This window comes from Salvelinus sp. IW2-2015, linkage group LG5 (assembly GCF_002910315.2).
Source record: "Salvelinus sp. IW2-2015 linkage group LG5, ASM291031v2, whole genome shotgun sequence".
Taxonomy (NCBI): domain Eukaryota; kingdom Metazoa; phylum Chordata; class Actinopteri; order Salmoniformes; family Salmonidae; genus Salvelinus; species Salvelinus sp. IW2-2015.
In genome coordinates, this window is record NC_036844.1 from 22,643,342 (window position 1) to 22,665,946 (window position 22,605).

Below are 22,605 nucleotides of genomic sequence, written 5' to 3' on the forward strand. Positions count from 1 at the left end.
CCATATGAACTTCCTGTAGTTAGATACACAGTGAGATAAAGTAGAGAGAAAAGTAATGACAGATGCGTTTTTCTGTTATGAAACAGGAGGGAGCTATTTGAAAGATGGAGTGTTATATTTCCCCTATGTTGAACCACGTTGCTCAACATGATAATGGTTTTATGACTCCATGACCGGAGATGGAATTTCATACTCATTCGTTTTCAGGTACCGGTATTGTATGATATAAAATGTCCTTACTAAACATGAAATCATGCTAATAAAGCATACATTACAAAGTATTAAATCAATGTAAACATTTATTCGTTTTATGGTTAAACATGAAAAGATTCCTGTTAAGTATTGTTTTCCATGTATTGTTTCACTGAAACAAAATACAAAATCAAGCACTGTTCTATATTAGTCAGCAACTAGGTCAGCATTTCCCAAACTTTTTACCTTAGCACTTCACAGCTGATTCAAATAAACAAAGCTTGATGATGATTTGATCATTTGAATACACTGTGTAATACTAAGGCAACAAAAATGAATATGCACCCCTTGGGGTCCCGAGGACTGAGTTTGGGAAACGATGAACTAGGTAATGTGTCAGTCTTAGTCCCAGCTTTGTACCGACAGGTTTGTCTTCAGATCTCACATACTGTGATGCCACTGAGGTTTTGCGGTGTTCTGTTGGCCCACACTCAGGAAGGAGTTAGGCCTGAACCAAGTCCAAGCACAGAGGTGGGTCCAGTGTAGGTCAGTATCCCTCATCAGCCCAGGTGATCTCGTATTTAGGATAGCGCACCTTCAGTTTCTCTGTGGAAACAGCGTGATTTGCTTTGCCAAAGCCCTGCAAAAAACAAGAAAGCAATTGAAAGGATGACTTGGCTGCTAGGAAATAACGAACCTCAAGAGATGTAATATCAGCCATGCAATATCAGAAAACCCAATCAATAGACGTACGAGTTCCACTGAAATAACAACACTATTCTGCATTCTCTTACCATGGAGTAGCCATAGACGTGGATCTTCTTTGACTGGCAGTCGTGCTTAATCCTTCCTCCTCCAATACATTCACAGTCCAGGTGCCCTCCTTTCTCAAGCTCCTCTGCTACCTTGTCATAGATATCCGCTGCAGTGCCAAAAACACAAAATCATTAATGTACTCAAGATTTCAGAACCAATCTCTTGGAAATACTCAAAAGACACAATATTTCAAAAGCACAGATGTGCAAAATAACCCAGTGAAAGTCTGTTGTTTTTTTATGAGGAATGTACACTATATCTACAAAAGTATGTGGACACCCCTTCAAATTAGTGAATTTGGCTATTTCGGCCACACCCGTTGCTGACAGGTGTATAAAATTGAGCACAGAGCCATGTAATCTCCAGAGGAAAACATTGGAAGTAGAACGGCCTTACTGAAGAGCTCAGTGACATTCAATGTGGCACAGTCATAAGATGCCACCTTTCCAACAAGTAATGTTGTCACATTTCTGCCCTGCTAGAGCTGCCCCAGTCAACTGGAAGTGCTGTTATTGTGAAGTGGAAAAGTCTAGGCGCAAAACCGGCTCAGCCACAAAGTGGTAGGTCACACAAGCTCACAGAATGGGGCCGCCAAGTGGTGAAGCGCTTATTAGTCATCTGTCCTCGGTTGCAACACTCACTACCGAGTTCCAAACAGTCTCTGGAAGCAACAACAGCACAAGAACTGTTCGTCTGGAGCTTCATGAAATGGGTTTCCATGGCTGAGCAGCTGCACACAAGCCTAAGATCACCATGTGCAATGCCAAGCGTTGGCTGGAGTGGTGTAAACCTCGCATCTCTGGAGTGATGACTCACGCTTCACCATCTGGCAGTTCGACGGACGAATCTGACCTTGTGCACAAAGCGAGGTTTGACGAGATCGGCGTAGAAGAACTTGACTGGCCTGCACAGAGCCCTGACCTCAACCCCATCGAACACTTTTGGGATGAATTTGAATCAGTGCCCAACCTCACTAATGCTCTTGTGGCTGAATGGAAGTCCCCAAAGCAATATTCCAACATCTAGTGGAAAGCCTTCCCAGGAGCAGCGGTGGGAAAAGTACCCAATTGTCATACTTGAGTAAAAGTAAAAAATACTTTAATAGAAAATGACTCAAGTAAAAGTTAGTCACTCAGTAAAATACTACTTCAGTAAAAGTATTTGGTTTTAGATATACTTAAGTATCAATCATTTCAAATTCCTTATATTAAGCAAACCAGACGTCACAATTTTCTTGTTTTTTTATTTTACGGATAGCCAGGGGCACACTCCAACACATAATTTACAAACAAAGCATTTGTGTTTAGTGAATCTGCCAGATTAGGTAGTAGGGATGTTCTCTTGATAAGTGCGTGAATTTTACAATTTTCCTGTACTGCTAAGCATTCAAAGTGTAACAAGTACTTTTGGGTGTCAGGGAAAATGTTTGGAGTAAAAAGTACATTATTTCTTTAGGAATGTAGTGGAATAAAATTTGTCAAAAATAAAAATAGTAAAGTATAGTACAGATACCAAAAATAACTAAGTAGTACTTCAAAGTATTTTTACACCACTGCCCAGGAGAGTGGAGGAAATGATGTATTGTTGTCTCTACCTTCTTGCCCTTTGTGTTGTTGTCTGTGCCCAATAATGTTTGTACCATGTTGTGTTGCTACCATGCTGTGTTGTCATGTGTTGCTGCCTTAGGTCTCTCTTTATGTAGTGGTGTGTTGTCTCTCTTCTCGTGATGTGTTCTGTCACACAGTTGAAGTCGGAAGGTTACATACACCTTTGCCAAATACATTTAAACTCAGTTATTCACAATTGCTGACATTTAATCCTAGTAAAAATTCCCTGTCTTAGGTCAGTTAGGATCGCCACTTTATTTTAAGAATGTGAAATGTCAGAATAATAGCAGAGAGAATGATTTATTTCAGCCATCACATTCCCAGTGAGTCAGAAGTTTACATACACTCAATTAGTATTTGTTAGCATTGCTTTTAAAATTATTTAACTTGGGTCAAATGTTTCGGGTAGCCTTCCACAAGCTTCCCACAATGAGTTGGGTGAATTTTGGCCTATTCCTCCTGACAGAGCTGGTGTAACTGAGTCAGGTTTGTAGACCTCCTTGCTCGCACACGCTTTTTCAGTTCTGCCCACACATTTTCTATAGGATTGAGGTCAGGGCTTTGTGATGGCCACTCCAATACCTTGACTTTGTTGTCCTTAAGCCATTTTGCCACAACTTTGGAAGTATGCTTGGGGTCATTATCCATTTGGAAGACCCATTTGCGACTAAGCTTAAACTTCCTGACTGATGTCTTGAGATGTTGCTTCAATATATCCACATCATTTTCCTCCCTCATGATGCCATCTATTTTGTGAAGTGCACCAGTCCCTCCTGCAGCAAAGCATCCCCACAACATGATGCTGCCACCCCCGTGCTTCACGGTTGGGATGGTGTTCTTTGGCTTGCAATCCTCACCCTTTTTCCTCCAAACATAACGATGGTCATTATGACCAAACAGTTCTATTTTTGTTTCATCAGACCAGAGGACATTTCTCCAAAAAGTACAACCGTTGTCCCCATGTGCAGTTGCAAACCGTAGTCTGGCTTTTTTATGGTGGTTTTGAAGCAGTGGCTTCTTCCTTGCTGAGTGGCCTTTCAGGTTGTGTCGATATAGGACTCGTTTTACTGTGGATATAGATACTTTTGTACCTGTCTCTTCCAGCATCATCACAAGGTCCTTTGCTGTTGTTCTGGGATTGATTTGCACTTTTCGCACCAAAGTACATTCATCTCTAGGAGACAGAACGGGTCTCCTTCCTGAGTGGTATGATGGCTGCGTGGTCCCATGGTGTTTATACTTGCGTACTATTGTTTGTGTTAATTTGTGTCATGCACAAAGTAGATGTCCTAACCGACTTACCAAAACCATAGTTTGTTAACAAGAAATTTGTGGAGTGGTTGAAAAACGAGTTTTAATGACTCCAACCTAAGTCTAGGTAAACTTCCGACTTAACTGTACACACACACATACATACATACATATACACACATACATAATGTGTAATGACAAAACACCACTACATAAAGAGAGACCTAATACAACAATATAGCAAGGCAGCAACACATGACAATACAGCATGGTAGCAGCACAACATGGTACAAACAGTATTGGGCACAGACAACACAAATATATATATATTTCGTTTTTTATCCCAGCCCCATCACCGCAGGAGGCCTTTTGGTAGGTCATTGTAAATAAGAATTTGTTCTTAACTGACTTGCCTAGTTATTTTTTTAAATATTATAGCAGAAAAGGGGGGACAAACTACATACTAATGCCATTGATTTTGGAATGAGATGTTCGACGAGCAGGTGTCCACATACTTTTGGTCAAGTAGTGTATTTACTGTGCAGTTGGGGCTGGACTGACTGACCTCTGACATTTTTCAGTGACATAAGCCCCACCTACTGGCTCGCAAGCGTCACTGCCAGCACAGTACGAGTAGTAGTCTGTAGCTAGTAGATCAGTGACATATACATGAATCATACTAAAACTGAAAGACAAAAAGCATCCTCATTCTTGGTCCTCTTACCATGATATTCGGCCCAGGCATATCCACGTACAATATCTACGCTCGAATCGTCGCCGTCTTCTTTACTGTGTACTCGAATGAGAACGTATTTGAACACACCCGTCGGGTCGATTTCTGCCTCTGGAATGTTCGCCATTAGGGAAGCAGCCTTCGTTTGAGTACACATTTTTTTCCTAAAATACTTCTACGAAATGCAACGTACTTAGCTAGTTCGCACAGCTGATAATTATTGAATTTGAAATTGTAGACAATTCTTCCTGCGATGATCAATGTGGAAAGAAAGGTCCGTAGCACACTTCCGGAAATACAGAAGGATGCTATTATGGTACTTGTAGTTTTAGTCAGTTGTAGTCAATATACAAACGCCTACTTCAAACACCACTCATGTACAAAACAGTTTATTTTTTGTTATCAAAATACAAAATGAATATAAATCACAAACAAATGGCACTTAAATGTTGGGTAAATGTGTTGTGAGAGTGATGTTGAACATTAATTATAGCCTACATTGCGTGCTGTACAGAAAACCCCCTATTTGTTAATGCGAGGATATTTAAAATGTATTGACCGCCTGGGAGGACTCACTTATCTCTGTGTAAAGGGAAACAATATAATTAATACTTTATCCAACATTATATCTACACACTCCAGGATAGTACCACCAGCATAAGGGATTCCCTTATGATGATTAGTTGGCAATGTCACTGCTTCCTTTCTTCTTCCCGCGGCAGGCTTGCAGGGAGACGTACATCAGGGCGCTGGTGAGGAGTAGGGCGAAGAGGAAGAGCAGGGCCGCCCAGGCTCCAGGTTTCAGAGCCTTCCTCAGGCCTACGCTCTCCCCCGGCAGCAGACTGCTCAAACTGAGCATGTAGCCCAGGGCCCAGCCCACAGAGGTATCCCCTGCCTAGTGACATTTCAAACAAACACCTCAGGTTAGCCTGGGTACACTCAGAGCATTCTGATAGGCACTTGGTGCACTAGGGGTTAAAGCTGAAATGAGAGGCTGTAGCCTAAAATAAGGAAATTACAAACACTAACAAGACTTTGTGTAATGTCAATGATTATGCTGGTATCTGGAGTAAAATAAGGAGATAGAGAAATAAATCATATTCACATCAAGCAAGCTTACCTTTTTCTGGAAAGAAATGCGGGGGAATGAGATCTCGTCAAAGCCATAGCCTCTCGTGAAGAGCACCTTGGTGAAGACAGAAGCAGCACAGAAGTCCTGTAGACGAGGCTCCTGGTCTGGGGCCAGCACCAACATCTGAAACAGGATACAAAAATGTGTATTACATAGCCATGATATCCATCCAGAAATACATGAAACACATATAAAACCATAATTCATGGAGAAACACATGCAAACACTGACAATGTCTCTCACATGCATGCAGGCTCTCTCCCCTTCACACACAAATGTTCTCTCTCTCTCTCTCTCACACACACACACACACACACTAAGAGAGGGCTGCTGACCTCCTTGATGCTCATGTTACAGACAGCACGGGCTGCCTCTTCCAGTTGGGCAGGGGTGGCGACAAGGATTCCTGTAGTAGTCTGTAGGAACTGGTGAATGTAGAAGAAGGCTGAGAACGCCTGATGGACAAAGAGAAAGAGAGAAAAAAAGGATGAGTTAGGATTAGGGTCTGAGCTGTAGTTAGGGTTAGGTTTGTGTTTTGAGAGTTGGGGTTAAGGTTAGGGTTGAACCACGATGTGGACATGAAACTAGGTTTAGGGTTGTAGTTGAGGATAGGGTTAGGGTTGATTCAACCACTGTATGGGCCCCTCCTAATGCCTCTCACCATGAAGCTGCCACTGACATTGGGCTGGAACACCTTGTCAAAGGAGCACTGGGAGAAGGGGCAGCTGCGGAAGGAGAAGATCTCAGTCATGTTGCCCAGGCAGTGATCATAGTCGCCACTGCCCTCCACAGACAGGGCTGCCTGGGGATTGTATCCAGAGCTGGGTGTCTGGCCCACCGTGCAGGGAGAGTCAAACAATGTCCCCACCTTCATGGTGATGTTGTAGCCTGCAGGGAAGCACGGGTGGGACATTTTCCCTGTGTGACCCTGAGCCTAAGAGAGAGAGAGAGAGAAATTATTACAGTAACTTGACACTTTCCGATAACAAGTAGAGACCAAGCTACAGTCATAAATGGAGTACTATGGTACTGAGGACCAATATCTATTGTTGGAATTAATGCCTGGGATGACTTTCAAATACACATGGTTATCTTAATCTGTTATAGATACAACACATAAAAACAATCTGGGGGTGATATATTAGTGGGTGGGTTTCCAATGATTTATAACAAATAAATCATTGGTGCTGATGTAGACTATGATGGTGTCTTGTAACGTGACATGACTCCGGGCCCTTGCTGACATGACTCCGGGCCCTTGCTGTAGTGCATAAAAGGTAAATACACACACAATGGAGACGGAAGGTACAGAGCGTGGCACGGTACTGCAATGTCGTTTTTCGTCACAAAAGGAGCGGCTCCTTGTAATAAAGTCCGGGATTCGGCGCAATTTTGTACTACCTAAAAACTTTATCATTCCTTTTGCAGACGTGGGGGCAATGTTGTCACTTGGTTCCTTGAGCTGATATATAGACTATATTAACCAGAATCCGACTAGACCTTCATTACCTTCTCTCTAGTCAGAATGTGACTATGCCATGATCAGGACAGCGCGGAGCTGGCTTGAGAAAATGGACCTCAATCCAGGGGTGGGAGATGGCAGTGTACTCCTAATTATCCCATTATCCCAACTGACAAATCGAGAAGATTGAAATACTGCTAGTTTTTCGTCAGCATGCTGTTGCAGCCAATTGGATTCCATGAAAATGCGACGCCTAGCATTGGGGCGAGATTGCTAGTTTTTCGGAAGCATGCTGTCATTAAAAACGAGCAAAATTTCAATCTTCTGGATAATATTTTTTTGCTATCGACCCCTGGTGAATGGAAGTGTGACCGGTGAGGATATCGTGTTACCAAAAGTTGTCCGCTGCTCTAAAAAGCCACTCTACCCACGTAGATCAAATCAAATGTTATTGGTCGCATACATGTTTAGCAGCTTTTGTTGTGGGTGTAGCGAAATGCTTGTGTTCCTAGCTCTAACAGTGCAGTAGTATCTAACAATAGACAACAATACACAACAATATAACAATAGACAACAATAGATCTAAAAGTACAATAATGGAATTAAGAAATATAGAAATATTATGACTAGCAATGTCGGAGTCTGAAGTGTGTGTGTGTGTGTATATATATATATTTTTATACATATATACAGTTGAAGTCGGAAGTTTACATACACTTAGGTTGGAGTCAATAAAACTCGTTTTTCAACCACTCCACAAATTTCTTGTTAACAAACTATAGTTTTGGCAAGTCGGTTAGGACATCTACTTTGTGCATGACACAAGTAATTTTTCCAACAATTGTTTACAAACAGATTATTTCACTGTATCACAATTCCAGTGGGTCAGAAGTTTACATGCACTAAGTTGACTGTGCCTTTAAACAGCATGGAAAATTCCAGAAAATTATGTCATAGCTTTAGAAGCTTCTGATAGGTAATTGACATAATTTGAGTCAATTGGAGGTTACCTGTGAGTGTTTCAAGGCCACCTTCAAACTCAGTGCCTCTTTGCTTACACATCTGGGAAAATCAAAAGAAATCAGCCAAGACCTCGAATAAAAAATTGTAGACCTCCACAAGTCTGGTTCATCCTTGGGAGCAATTTCCAAAGCCTGAAGGTACCACGTTCATCGTACAAACAATAGTCACAAGTATAAAACACATGGGACACGCAGCCTCATACCGCTCAGGAAGGAGACCGTTCTGTCTCCTAGAGATGACGTACTTGGTGCAAAAGTGCAAATCAATCCCAGAACAACAGCAACGGACCTTGTGAAGATGCTGGAGGAAACAGGTACAAAAGTTCTATATCACAGTAAATGAGTCCTATATCGACATAACCTGAAAGCCGCTCAGCAAGAAGAAGCCACTGCTCCAAAACATCATAAAAAACCAGACTACGGTTTGCAACTGCACTGGGGACAAAGAATGATTTTTTGGAGAAATGTCCCTCTGGTCTGAGGAAAAAGGGGGTGGCTTGCAAGCGAAGACACCACCTCCAACCGTGAAGCACGGGGGTGGCAGCATCAGGTGTGCTTTGCTGCAGGAGGTGCACTTCACAAAATAGATGGCATCATGAGGGAAAAAAATTATGTGGATATATTGAAGCAACTCTCAAGACATCAGTCAGGAAGTTAAAGCTTGTGTCAAATTGGTCTTCCAAATGGACAATGACCCCAAGCATACTTCCAAAGTTGTGGCAAAATGGCTTTAAAGGAAACAAAGTCAAGGTATTGGAGTGGCCATCACAAAGCCCTGACCTCAATCATATAGAAAATTTGTGGGCAGAACTGAAAAAGCGTGTGCGCGCAAGGAGGCCTACAAACCTGACTCAGTTACACCAGCTCTGTCAGGAGGAATGGGCCAAAATTCACCCAACTTATTGTGGGGAGCTTGTGGAAGGCTAGCCGAAACGTTTGACCCAAGTTAAACAATTTAAAGGCAATGCTACCAAATACTAATTGAGTAAACTTCTGACCCACTGGGAATGTGATGAAATAAATAAAAGCTGAAATATATAATTCTGTCTACTGTTATTCTGAAATGTCACATTCTTAAAATATAGTGGTGATCCTAACTGACCTAAGACAGGGAGTTTTTACTAGGATTAAATGTCAGGAATTGTGAAAAACTGAGTTTAAATGTATTTGGCTAAGGTGTATGTAAACTTCCGACTTCAACCGTATATATATATATGTATGGACAGTATGTGGATAGAATATGTATTATATCTGAAGTATACGTGGATAGAATAGTATATGTACAGCAATAGTTGAATAGGATGGCCTTGACTAGAATACAACATATGAAGTGGGTATAACAGTATGTAAACATTATTGAAGTGACCAGTGTTCCATGTCTATGTACATAGGGCAGCAGCCTCTAAGGTGCAGGGATGAGTAACCAGGTGGTAGCCAGCTAGTGACTCAGTTCAGGGCAGGGTACTGGGTGGAGGCCGGCTAGGGATGGCTATTTAACAGTCTGATGGCCTTGAGATAGATGCTGTTTTTCATTATCTCGCTCTCAGCGTTGATGCACCTGTACTGTACTCGTCTTCTGGATGATGGCGGGGTGAACAGGCTGTGAAGTGGAGTGAAGCTTACAGTAAGTAACCTTTAGGGGGTTCTGATGTTGTTGTGGCCAAACAGAGTGTTTCCTACCGTCACCATGTGAGCCAGTAGGCGTTTGAAGACCTGGTCTCGTCCGTAGCACAGGAAGCTGTGTGTGTACAGGGAGTAGTCATGGCCGTACAAACGTAGCTTCATCCTGTCCCTCTTGTCCTCCACCTCGTCCTTGGTCACAAAGGTGATCTGGGTGGAAGCCCCACCAAAGTCCAGCGCCCCCACAGTCTGTCTGCCTGGGCTCAGCCAATGGCCCACAAAGCCATACTGCAGCGGGCACATAGGGACAAACATAGTAATATGAGAGGTGTGTGGGTAGCTTGTCTAGTCAGCAGATGTTCTCTGTGTTGTAATGGTCACTAGAGGTCCTCAGGTAGCCATCTACTCAACAAATTAATCATAATACAAGAATCAGCCTTAGTGGAAATCTGTCATTTGGTAGCTATAATCAATTTTCTTTCAATCTTCAAAGAATGTCTACAGAAGCTTGAAATGAAACTAACACAGGGTCCTTACGTTTTTAACTGCTTATGGTTGCATTGAAAGAAAAGCATAAGGCAGAGATCGATTTAGAACCACAATAGCAATGTTTATGCAGGATCTTTATTTACAAACAACTGTATACACACTTATTTGGGGTACCATAAATAACTATAGAATGGTGAAAGCTGGGCCATGGTACCTTGATGAAGTTCTCCAAGAGATAGTTGACAGTGACCCAGCCGTACGCTCCCTCCTCCTGGCCACTTAAGATGGCTGCCCCCTGGTAATTAAAAGGATAGGACTGGATTGTATGACCCACTTCTTTTAAGACCTGGGCTGACTGGACAGGGCTGGAGATACTGTTGAGAAAGGGAAATGTACCACTTCAGATACTTTAGATGCGCAAAGAGTAGGTACAGGCACAAATCAACATGGGGGTATGGAATGAACAACATTACTCAGCTTGACAACAATAACCAGTGACGTAAAGTACTTAAGTAGAAATAGTTTGAAGTACCTAAATCATTCCTAAAGAAAATGATGTACTTTTTACTCCCTACATTTTCCTTGACACACAAAAGTACTCGTTACATTTTAAATGCTTAGCAGGACAGGAAAACTAGAGAATACGTGATTATCCCTACTGTCTCTGGTGGACTCATGAAGGAGTGTGCCCCTGGCTAGCCGTAAATAAATAAAAAACAACTAAATATTGCCGTCTGCTTTGCTAAATATAAGAAACTTGAAAAGATTTATACTTTAACTTTTGATACTTAAGTATATTTAGAACCAAATACTTTTAGACTTTTAATCATGCTGTATTTTACTCTGTAACTTTCACTTTTACTTGAGTAACTTTGTATTAAGGTGTCTATACTTTTACTCAAGTGTGACAGTTGGGTACTTTTTCCACCACTGACAATAACCTATTAACCAGACACACGCACATCTCTCAATCTTGTTGTTGACTCACTCATCTCAGAACCCCAACATGACTCACATTTTACCCTGCAATAACACAAAGAGAGAGACAAGGAGACAATTCGATATTTTCATTGGTTAGAAACTCTTATTGTGCAACTTTGTGTGTAAATGTATTTTATAGTAATATTATGTACAGTTGAAGTCAGAAGTTTACATACACTTAGGTTGGAGTCATTAAAACTTATTTTTCAACCACTCCACAAATTTCTTGTCAACAAACTATAGTTTTGTAAGTCGGTTAGGACATCTACTTTGTGCATGACAAGTCATTTTTCCAACAATTGTTTACAGACAGATTATTTCACTTATAATTCACTGTATCACAATTACACTGGGTCAGAAGTTTACATACACTAAGTTGACTGTGCCTTTAAACAGCATGGAAAATTCCAGAAAATTATGTCATAGCTTTAGAAGCTTCTGATAGGCTAATTGACATAATTTGAGTCAATTGGAGGCATACCTGTGGATGTGTTTCAAGGCCGACCTTCAAACTCAGTGCCTCTTTGCTTGACATCATGGGAAAATCAAAAGAAATCAGCCAAGACCTCAGAATGAAAATTGTAGACCTCCACAAGTCTGGTTCATCCTTGGGAGCAATTTCCAAATGCCTGAAGGTACCACGTTCATCAGTACAAACAATAGTACGAAAGTATAAACACCATGGGACCACGCAGCCGTCATACCGCTCAGGAAGGAGACGCGTTCTGTCTCCTAGAGATGTACGTACGTTGGTGCGAAAAGTGCAAATCAATCCCAGAACAACAGCAACGGACCTTGTGAAGATGCTGGAGGAAACAGGTACAAAAGTATCTATATCCACAGTAAAATGAGTCCTATATCGACATAACCTGAAAGGCCGCTCAGTAAGTAAGAAGCCACTGCTCCAAAACCGCCATAAAAAAATCCAGACTACGGTTTGCAACTGCACATGGAGAAATGTCCTCTGGTCTGATGAAACAAAAATAGAACTGTTTGGCCATAATGACCATCGTTATATTTGGAGGAAAAAGGGGGTGGCTTGCAAGTCGAAAGAACACCATCCTAACCGTGAAGCACAGGGGTGGCAGCATCAGGGTGCTTTGCTGCAGGAGGTGCACTTCACAAAATAGATGGCATCATGAGGGAAAAAAATTATGTGGATATATTGAAGCAACATCTCAAGACATCAGTCAGGAAGTTAAAGCTTGGTGTCAAATTGGTCTTCCAAATGGACAATGACCCCAAGCATACTTCCAAAGTTGTGGCAAAATGGCTTAAGGACAACAAAGTCAAGGTATTGGAGTGGCCATCACAAAGCCCTGACCTCAATCCTATAGAAAATTTGTGGGCAGAACTGAAAAAGCGTATACGAGCAAGGAGTTCTACAAACCTGACTCAGTTACACCAGCTCTGTCAGGAGGAATAGGCCAAAATTCACCCAAAATATTGTGGGAAGCTTGTGGGAGGCTACCCGAAACGTTTGACCCAAGTTAAACAATTTAAAGGCAATGCTACTAAATACTAATTGAGTGTATGTAAACTTCTGACCCACTGGGAATGTGATGAAAGAAATAAAAGCTGAAATAAATAATTATCTCTACTGTTATTCTGACATTTCACATTCTTAAAATAAAGTGGTGATCCTAACTGACCTAAAACAGGAAATGTTTACTTGGATTAAATGTCAGGAATTGTGAAAAACTGAGTTTAAATGTATTTGGCTAAGGTGTATGTAAACCTCCGACTTCAACTGTATGATGTTTCTTTAATGTACATTCTGTTAACTTTGCTTGTGTTTAAAACCATTGTGTGCAAGAGTATGAGAAATGTCTATGTGTACATATCTGCATGGACATGGGTGTCTTAGTGTAACTTTGTGTGTACATGATGTGTGTGTGTATCAGTGGAGGGGAGGACGGAATGGATGTGTTTGATACCATTCCATTCACTCCATTCCAGACATTATTATGAGCCGTCCTCCCCTCAGCTGCCTCTACTGTTGTGTATGCTTCTTGATCAGAATGTAGGAATATGACATCCCTTGTGTTTTAAACAGGTGTGGTAGTGTTTGCTTAGAGCTTGGCAGATGAAAGGTGGGGGCTTGTTCTTGCCTGTCTGCCTCTGAGTGGGAAATCCTTACCCACTGATTGTTTACATACAAAGGTACACGCACACAAAGATACACAGACACAAATGCGTGTGCACTCACACTCAAACACACACAGATGCATACACAAACTATAACTCACTTGAGCAGCCTCATGCCAGCGGTGGCTCCGAGGTAGACAGGTGTGAGATGGTGCCTTGCTCTGGGGATGTCCCGCGTGGCCTGGTCCAGACAAGACTGGAGGCTTCTCCCTGCCTCTCGCTGCTGTCCCGCATAGCTAGAGATTCCTCCACCTGCATAGCGGGAACACCCAGACACACTTTATGGAAGAACAAACACCCCTCACCTGGGTGTCCATGCCCTGGTTGATGGAGCAGGATTAAGCCCAGGCAGTGACCCAGGGATCAGGTCATGCATGCCTTCCCCTAACTCAGACCAGATCAAGAGAATTCCCTGCATTCTGTGAGGCATTGAAGTAGGAGGCAGGGCTTTCTGCTCAACACATTACATTGTGAGGGAGAAGTTGGGTAGTCTCACCCCTTGGAATGCTTCTGTTCCAACACTCAAATCTCACACACGCAAACAAACTACTTTCCAATACAGTTAGCTAGCTTAGCTGGAGCCCGACAAATTCCAGGACAGACCAAACTGCCCCGGTGCAACCTTGAGTCTAACACCCTTGAATTCTTTGTTTCTAATACCCTGTGAGGTAGAGAGGAGGAGGAAGAAGTTGAGACTTCAGTGTTTGATCCCATCATGTTATACTGGTCAGAGAATCCCAGGATATTTAAAGGTCTTAACCCATGCGGTTGCTGAAAGACAGTAAAGTACAGTAAGTGAAGCATGTATTGTTTCCTGGCACCAGCGGTACAGGTGATGACAGATGGGAGGAGCTGTTGAGGAGTTAATGTTGCTGCTCCAATCAATCAAATGTATTTATAAAGCCCTTTTTACATCAGCCGATGTCACAAAGTGCTATACAGAACTCCCTAGCTGCAACCTACTTGCACTGACTTCTCTGATAACTTACTGTGCTTACTATGACTGTGACATATGGTTGTCTGACCTAGCTATCTGTATAAGAGCGTCTGCTAAATGACTAAAATGTAAATGTAAGTGCTGTTTACATGTACTCTAGGAGAGCTGGTGTACTTGCAAATACTTCACATTAATTAAAGCAGCCAACTACCGTGATCTATACAAACACGTAACTCATGTAGGCATGACAGGACTGGAAAACCACACAGTGCACTGAGTCACTGCGGAACTATTGACAGATCCACCGTTGCTAGGCATCTATGTTTTTCTGCTTTTTTATCTCTGGCCTTGTGTGATGAGATACCGTAACCCACACGGTGTGAACACAGCACACAATGGGGACTGTTCTTTGCCAACTGGAGCGCCCAAAAAGTTTTCTTCTTGGGGTTAAGGTTTTGGGTAATAGAGTATTTTACAATTATTATTGTAAAAAAGTATTATTATTTTTTACCTTTATTTAACTAGGCAAGTCAGTTAAGAACAAATTCTTATTTTCAATGACGGCCTAGTGGGTTAACTGCCTTGTTCAGGGGCAGAACGACAGATTTTTACCCTGTCAGCTCGGGGATTCGATCTAGCAACCTTTCGGTTACAAGTCCAACGCTCTAACCACTAGGCTACCTGCCACCGCATTTGCCTGCTCTTTGATAAAAAATCGGATGTAAATCTGTACTTTCTGGTACTTACTTCAAACAATTGGTTACTCACTGGTAACAAATGATAATAGTACTTGTTTTAAGTCTCAAAAGGAACAAAAGAGTAATAACAATTTAATTACAATTCTACCAAGTAATTTCTATGTAAACACTTGGTAAATAGCAGACAACCACCTGGAAGAATCCTTCCATTGGGACACTGTCTTACCCTTGGGGTGGCATTCAGTGTGCTGAGTGACCACACCCGTGCCATTCTGCTTGTCTGCCGGCCACTTGTAGATGTACATGGCTGTGTGAGAGGAGCCTGCGTCCAGGACTATCCCATACTGGGGAGAGGGGGAGAGGGTTGGAGAGAAGAGAGGGAGATTAGAGACAAATCTTGAGAAAACAGAGCTGATTTAGAATAATCCCCAAGAAAAGACAACCTATTTGGGTCTACTCCAAACCATAAAAGGTTACAAACGATCAGGTGTTTGAAATCCATCTATGCCAAGACATTTAATATGGATAGAGGCATCTGGAAGACATTTAACTACATTGATGGCCTGTCCTCTGGCTTTTATGACATTGTGTATATATTTTGGCAGCAAGAATGTTGCTTGCATGTTTACTTCATGGTAAGATAGATGGAAAGTTGTAGAGGATGTGAAAGAGGATGAGGGAATTAATTAGGAGAAGTAAGAGGCCCTGTCTGGTCTGAGAACAACCCATGATTGCAAATCATGAAGGAACTGTTTAGAGTGTGTACGCTCCAATCCTGATTATGCTATGAATCATAAACTCTAAACATGGTAAATTGTGTGTAAATATTCAAATGAGTAAGGCAACATTAACTTTCTAAGATACCGTCTTCTATTAAAACCCTTGGGTCAACATCCTGCATGAGGCCACTTTGTAATGATGAAATTATTACAGCGGAACTTACTATGACCAAAATATGCTGAACAAAAATATAAATGCAACATGTGAAGTGTTGGTCCCATGTTTCATGAGCTGAAAAAAAAATCCCAGAAATGTACACACAAAAAGCTTTCTTATGTGCACAAATTTGTTTACATCCCTGTTAGTGAGCATTTCTCATTTGCCAAGATAATCCATCCACCTGACAGGTGAGGCAAATCAAGAAGCTGATTAAACGGCATGATCATTATACAGGTGCACCTTGTGCTGGGGACAACAAAAGGCCACTCTAAAATGTGCAGTTTTATCACGCAAAACAATGCCACAGATGTCTCAAGTTTTGAGGGAGTGTGCAATTGGCATGCTGACTGCAAGGAATGACCACCAGAGCTGTTGCCAGAAAATGTAATGTTAATTTCTTTACCACAAGCCGCCTCCAACATCATTTTAGAGAATTTGGCAGTACGTCCAACCGGTCTCACAACCGCAGACCACGTGTAACCACGCCAGCCCAGGACTTCTTCACCTGCGGGATCATCTGAGACCAGCCACACGGACAGCTGATGAAACTGAGGAGTATTTCTGTCTGTAATAAAAAACTAATTCTGATTGGCAGGTCCTGGATCCCAAGTGGGTGGACCCACCCATGGCTGCGCTCCTGCCCAGTCATGTGAAATCCATAGATTAGGGCCTAATTGATTGATTTAAATTTACTGATTTTCCTTGTAACTCAGTAAATTTGTTGAAATTGCGTTTTGATTGCATTTGAGTTTATATGTTTGTTCAGTATAGTTATGCATCACGAAACAAATATCATAAACCAGTCAGATGCCAAACACAGTCAGGTAATTAAACAAGTTTCAACAGCAGTGTCAGAGAAAGAAAGACAGCAATTAAAATATGTAACTGTGGGTGTAGGACCCAAGAGCAAAGGTAAGGCAGGGGGAGGGGGGTGTTTGGGAATAGCCTACAGTAGGGGTTCCCAAACTTTTTATAATCGTGTACCCCTTCAAACATTCAACCTCCAGCTGCGTACCCCCTCTAGCACCAGGGTCAGCACACTCTCAAATGTTGTTTTTTTGCCATCATTGTAAGCCTGCCACACACACACACGATACGATACGATACATTTATTAAACATAAGAATGAGTGTGAGTTTGTCACTTCCCACGAGCTGGGTTGTGACAAAGAGCTCTTTTAGGTCCAGGGCACAAATAATAATAATCAATTATTTTGCTCTTTATTTAGCCATCTTACATATAAAACCTTATTTGTTCATGAACAATTGTGAATAACTCACCACAGGTTAATGAGAAGGGTGTGCTTGAAAGGATGCACATAGACTCTCTCCAATACAACCCAACATTGCAGAGTTCAGTCTTAAATAATTTTACACACACAGTCTGTGCCTGTATTTAGTTTTTATGCTACTGAGGGCTAAGAATCCACTCTCACATAGGTACGTGGTTGCAAAGGGCATCAGTGTCTTAACAGTGCAATTTGCCAAGGCAGGATACTCTGAGCGCGGCCCTATCCAGAAATCTGGCAGCGGCTTCTGATTAAATTTAATTTTCACAGAACCGCTTGTTGCAATTTCAATGAGGCTCTCTTGTTCAGATATCGGTAAGTGGACTGGAGGCAGGGCATGAAAGGGATAACGAATCCAGTTGTTTGTGTCGTCCGTTTAGGGAAAATACCTGCGTAATTGCGCACCCAGCTCACTCAGCTGCGTCGCTATATCACATTTGACATTGTCCGTAAGCTTGAGTTTATTTGCACACCAAAAAAATCATACAATGATGGAAAGACCTGTGTGTTGTCCTTGTTAATGCAGATAGAGAAGAGCTCCAACTTCTTAGTCATAGCCTCAATTTTGTCCCGCACATTGAACATAGTTGAGGAGAGTCCCTGTAATCCCAGATTCAGATCTTTCAGGCAAGAAAAAACATCACCAGATAGGCCAGTCGTGTGAGAAACTCGTCATCATGCAAGCGGACAGACAAGTGAAAATTATGGTCAGTAAATAAAAGTTTAAGCTCGTCTCTCTATTAAAAAAAAAACTTGTCAATACTTTCCCCCTTGATAACCAGTGCACTTTTGTATGTTGTAAAAGCGTTACATGGTCACTGCCCATATCATTGCATAATGCAGAAAACACACGAGAGTTCAGGGGCCTTGCTTTAACAAAGTAAACCATTTTCACTGTAGTGTCCAAAACGTCTTTCAAGCTATCAGGCATTCCCTTGGCAGCAAGAGCCTCTCTGTGGATGCTGCAGTGTACCCAAGTGGCGTCGGGAGCAACTGCTTGCACGCGCATTACCACTCCACTATGTCTCCCTGCCATGGCTTTTGTGCCATCGGTACAGATACCAACACATCTTGACCACCAAAGTCCATTTGCTGTCACAAAGCTGTCCAGTACTTAAAAACTATCCTCTCCTGTTGTTCTGGTTTCCAGTGGTTTGCAGAAGAGAATGTCTTCCTTAATTGACCCCTTAACTACCAGGAGCTGTGCCAGGCCTGCAATGTCTGTTGACTCATCCAGCTGTAACGCATAGAATTCACTGGCTTGTATGCGAAGCAGTAATTGTTTCAAAACATCTTCTGCCATGTCACTGATGCATCGTGAAACAGTGTTGTTTGATGAAGACATTGTCTGTATAGTTTTCTGGGCCTTTTCCCCCAGCATTGTCCCAGCCATATCCGCAGCAGCAGGAAGAATTAAGTCCTCCACAATAGTATGGGGCTTGCCTGTCCTAGCCACTCGGTAGCTCACCATATAAGATGCTTCTAGCCCCTTCTTATTAATGGTATATGTTGCTTTTAAACATGTCTTACTACTCGAAAGTCGTCTTAATTCTCGCTCAAAAAACTCCTGTGGCTTATTTTTCAAATTGGCATGTTTCGTCTCTAAATGTCTGCGCAAGAGTGAAGGTTTCATCGACTTGTGAGATAGTACTTTTACACATTTAACACGTTGGCTCTGGAAAGGCACTACTCCCAATATAAGTGAACCCCAAATCAATGTAGTTCTCATCATATTTGCGCCTCTTCTATGGTCCAACGTCCCTGTCTGTTGTTCGGTGCTTTCCTGGGAAAGGGTGCAGTAGCTCTTCGGCTGCATCAGATTCACAACTGTCAGTGTTCATGCTAGCTGGGCTAGCAACAAATGTAGAATTACTGATGCTAGCATTGGATGTGCTCGTGGAAGCAGAACAACTTGTGCCGTCGACAGGTGTAGGTGTAGTACTGCTGGTAATAGCATGTGTCTCTATGGACGCAGGCCTTACTTATTTTTAACCATTCATCCATTTTCGAGCAAACGGAATGAGCAGCAGCTACGTTTGGCTACATATGGACCGTTAGTGGAATTCCTGCGAAAGAGTAACGGTTAATGTGATTAGATGTTAATTATTTGACTAGGCTACCTGTATTTGACATTGTGTTGTTATTTCGCTGAACACTAGATGGTTTCATTGAATGTTTTGGCAGTGAAACGAGGCTACTCAGGCGAGAAAAAAACATCACCCAAATATATAGCCCCGTTGAAAGATCTAAATGGACTGTTTGAAAATGTGAATCACATTTTTATTTGGCATACCACCGACGGCATTGCGCGTAGCCCCAGTTTGGGAATAGCTGGCCTACAGTATCGAAGACTGTATGTTTTACCTCATGGTAAATTTGCATGTGTTTGTATGTACAGTATTTACATGGTAATACACATATATACAGTCAGGTTCATAATTATTGACACCATTGATAAAGATGAGAAATAAATACTGTATAAAATAAAGAATACAATGCTGAACTAATAATTTTCTAATTGTATACTAATACAAATGTTCCGAAAATAGATTTAGTTTGACAAGTAATACTTTTTTGTTGTTTTAAGATAGGGTCAAAATTATTGCCACCCCTATTTTCAATACTGAGCCTTTTTCTAAAATGGTTTATGAGATTTGAGAACACATTGGGAGATATCTTAGACCGTTCCTCCATACAGAATCTTTCCAGATCCTTAATATCTTTCGCCTGGGCTTATGGACTGCCCTCTTCAATTCAAACCATAGGTTTACAATGGGGTTCAAGTCTGGAGATGGACATGGCCCTTGCAAAATGTTGATTTTGTTGTCAATTAACAATTTTTTGGTGGATTTTGATGTGTACTTGTGGTTATTGTCTTGCTGGAAGATCCACTTGTGGCCAAGTTTGGAGGACCTTAAACATTTATACTCTGCGTGTGCTTCATTCTACAGCTAGAGGACTCCTGATATCTCCAGGAGTGATAAGTATATATTTGTTTATATCTGTTGTGGTCCAGTACTGTCTTTCTACTAGCTCGGTCAATCTACTTTAAGTGTTGCCTGTCTTTCCAGTGGGCTACTTGGTGTGTGAACTGCTGACTGCTCATAATTTGCAGATAGTTGTTGATACATGAACCAGGATTAAGGGGCGGGGCAATTTGTGCCTTGTTTTGGTAATCAGTGGCTGTATTGGAGGGGGAGTGGTTTCACCTCTGCTAGGCAATACGCAATTAGTGTTAGTACTTCAGTCTCCCATGGTCAGCTCAGGGGCAGCTGAAAGTGGTGGTCGTGTCAGTGGCGCCGAATACAAAGACCGTTGTTCGAGGAAGGAAAGAGAGGAAGGCTCTACACCACTCTCTCACTTGAGTATCTTACCTAGTTATTTTCAGATCTTAATTTGCTCTTTTTGTAGCTTTGGCAATATGTGTTTTCTCTATACCTGTTCCCTCCTATCTCTGTAGGCTTTACATATGCTCCACACTCTTTGGCTGCAACCATGTGGAATTCCAGATCTCTGGCAGTGTTTGGAACTGCCGGTCAAGAATGCCTTGTTCATCTCAGACTATGCTGCCCTTCAGTTCCTTGACATTTTGGCCCTGATGGAGACATGGATCACCCCAGAGAACACGCTACTCCAGCTGCTCTTCATCTATATTTTCTCTCATAGTCCAATAGCATCTGGCCATCGGTGGTGGCACAGGTCTACTCGTTTCTCCTAAGTGGATATTTTTTATTTTGTCCCTCTCTAATCTGTCCATCTCCTCATTTGAATTCCATGCTGTCACTTGTCCACTCAAGCTTAACATTGTCATCTATCGCCCACCAGGTGCCCTTGGAGAGTTCCTCATTGTGCTTGACACCTTGATAAGCTCATTTCCTGACGATGGCTCACCACACTTCGTACTTGGCGACTTCAAACTCCCGACGACGGCATTCGATTCATTTCATTCCAACTCTTTCCCCTCCTTACCTCTTTTGACCCTTTCCCAATCCCCTCCAACTGACAAGGCAGGCACTAAGCTTGACCTCATCTTTACTAGAGGCTGCTTGCCCCCGAATCTCACTGCAACCGACCTCCAGGTCTCTGATCACTACTTTTGTTTCCTTTTCTGTCTCCCCTTCCTCCAACACTAACCACTCAGCCCCTACCTAGGTCACCCACCATCTCAATCTTCGCTCTCACACTACTCTCCTCTTCTATCCTATCATCTCGCCCTTCTGCTAAATTCTTCTCCTTCCCACCTCCTGACTCTGCCTCTTCTACCCTACTATCCTCCCTTTCCGCATCCTATGACTCGCATTGTCCACTTTCCTCCCGGCCAGCTCGGCCCTCCCCTCCCGCTCCTTGGCTGAGTGACTCATTGCAAGCTTACAGAGCTGGGCTGCGGGCAGCTGAGTGAAAATGGAGAAAAGTAATCTTCCGGAGTACCTATCATCCTTTCACTCCCTCTCTACCTTCTTTCTAAAAAAGAAGATAATTTAAACAGGGCTCCATTGTCAAGCGACTGGAATTGTATGATTTTATTCTGTATAACAGCAAAGAGACCCATTTTAAACACTGGATGTGACCCTCTTAGTAGCCTACTGGATAACCAGATTGGATTTAGAGTGCCTTTGGGAAGTATTCAGACCCCTTGACATTGTCCACATTTTGTTACATTACAGCCTTACTCTAAAATGGATTATATATAATTTTTTAAATCCCCAGCAATCTACACACAATACCCCATAATGACAAAGCGATAATGGGTTTTTGGAAATCTTATTTTCATAAGTATTCAGACCCTTTGCTATGAGACTTGAAATTGAGCTCTGGTGTTTCCTGTTTCTACAACTTGATTGGAGTACACCTGTGGTAAAATCAATTGATTGGCCATGATTTGGAAAGGCACACGCCTATCTATACAAAAGGTCCCACAGTTGACAGTGCCTGTCAGAGCAAAAACCAAGCCATGAGGTCGAAGGAATTGTCCGTAGAGCTCAGAGACTGGATTGTGTCGAGGCACAGATCTGGGGAAGGGTACCAAAACATTTCTGCAGCATTGAAGGTCCCCAAGAACACATTGGCCTCCATTCTTAAATGGCAGAAGTTTGGAACCACCAATACTTTTCCTAGAGCTGGCCGCTCGGCCAAACTGAGCAAACGGGGGAGAAGGGCCTTGGTCAGGGAGGTTACCAAGAACCCGATGGTCACTCGGACAGAGCTCTAGAGTTCCTCTGTGGAGATGGGAAAACCTTCCAGAAGGACAACCATCTCTGCAGCACTCCACCAATCAGGCCTTTATGGCAGAA

General features: G+C 42.3%; 2 protein-coding genes across 2 annotated transcripts in view; both read right to left on the reverse strand.

Moving 5' to 3' along the window:
• Positions 1 to 281: 281 nt before the first annotated feature.
• Positions 282 to 4,908, reverse strand: phpt1 (phosphohistidine phosphatase 1). The gene is made up of 3 exons (XM_023987756.2): positions 4,591 to 4,908; positions 987 to 1,114; positions 282 to 832 (listed from the first exon to the last, which is right to left on the reverse strand). The coding sequence occupies exons 1-3, from the start codon at positions 4,754 to 4,756 to the stop codon at positions 740 to 742; spliced, it is 387 nt and encodes a 128-aa protein (XP_023843524.1). The 5' UTR covers positions 4,757 to 4,908; the 3' UTR covers positions 282 to 739.
• A 64-nt stretch (positions 4,909 to 4,972) lies between these two features.
• The window catches only part of LOC111964069 (ectonucleoside triphosphate diphosphohydrolase 2), a 34,104-nt gene continuing 16,471 nt past the window's right edge, over positions 4,973 to 22,605 (reverse strand). The window contains exons 2-9 of the mRNA XM_023987755.2: positions 15,315 to 15,432; positions 13,555 to 13,705; positions 10,539 to 10,698; positions 9,896 to 10,123; positions 6,393 to 6,665; positions 6,067 to 6,186; positions 5,720 to 5,854; positions 4,973 to 5,494 (exon numbers count right to left, since the gene is read on the reverse strand). Coding sequence (XP_023843523.1) covers positions 5,279 to 5,494; positions 5,720 to 5,854; positions 6,067 to 6,186; positions 6,393 to 6,665; positions 9,896 to 10,123; positions 10,539 to 10,698; positions 13,555 to 13,705; positions 15,315 to 15,432 — 1,401 coding nt within the window. The 3' untranslated portion in view covers positions 4,973 to 5,278. The remainder of the gene's footprint in view (positions 5,495 to 5,719; positions 5,855 to 6,066; positions 6,187 to 6,392; positions 6,666 to 9,895; positions 10,124 to 10,538; positions 10,699 to 13,554; positions 13,706 to 15,314; positions 15,433 to 22,605) is intronic.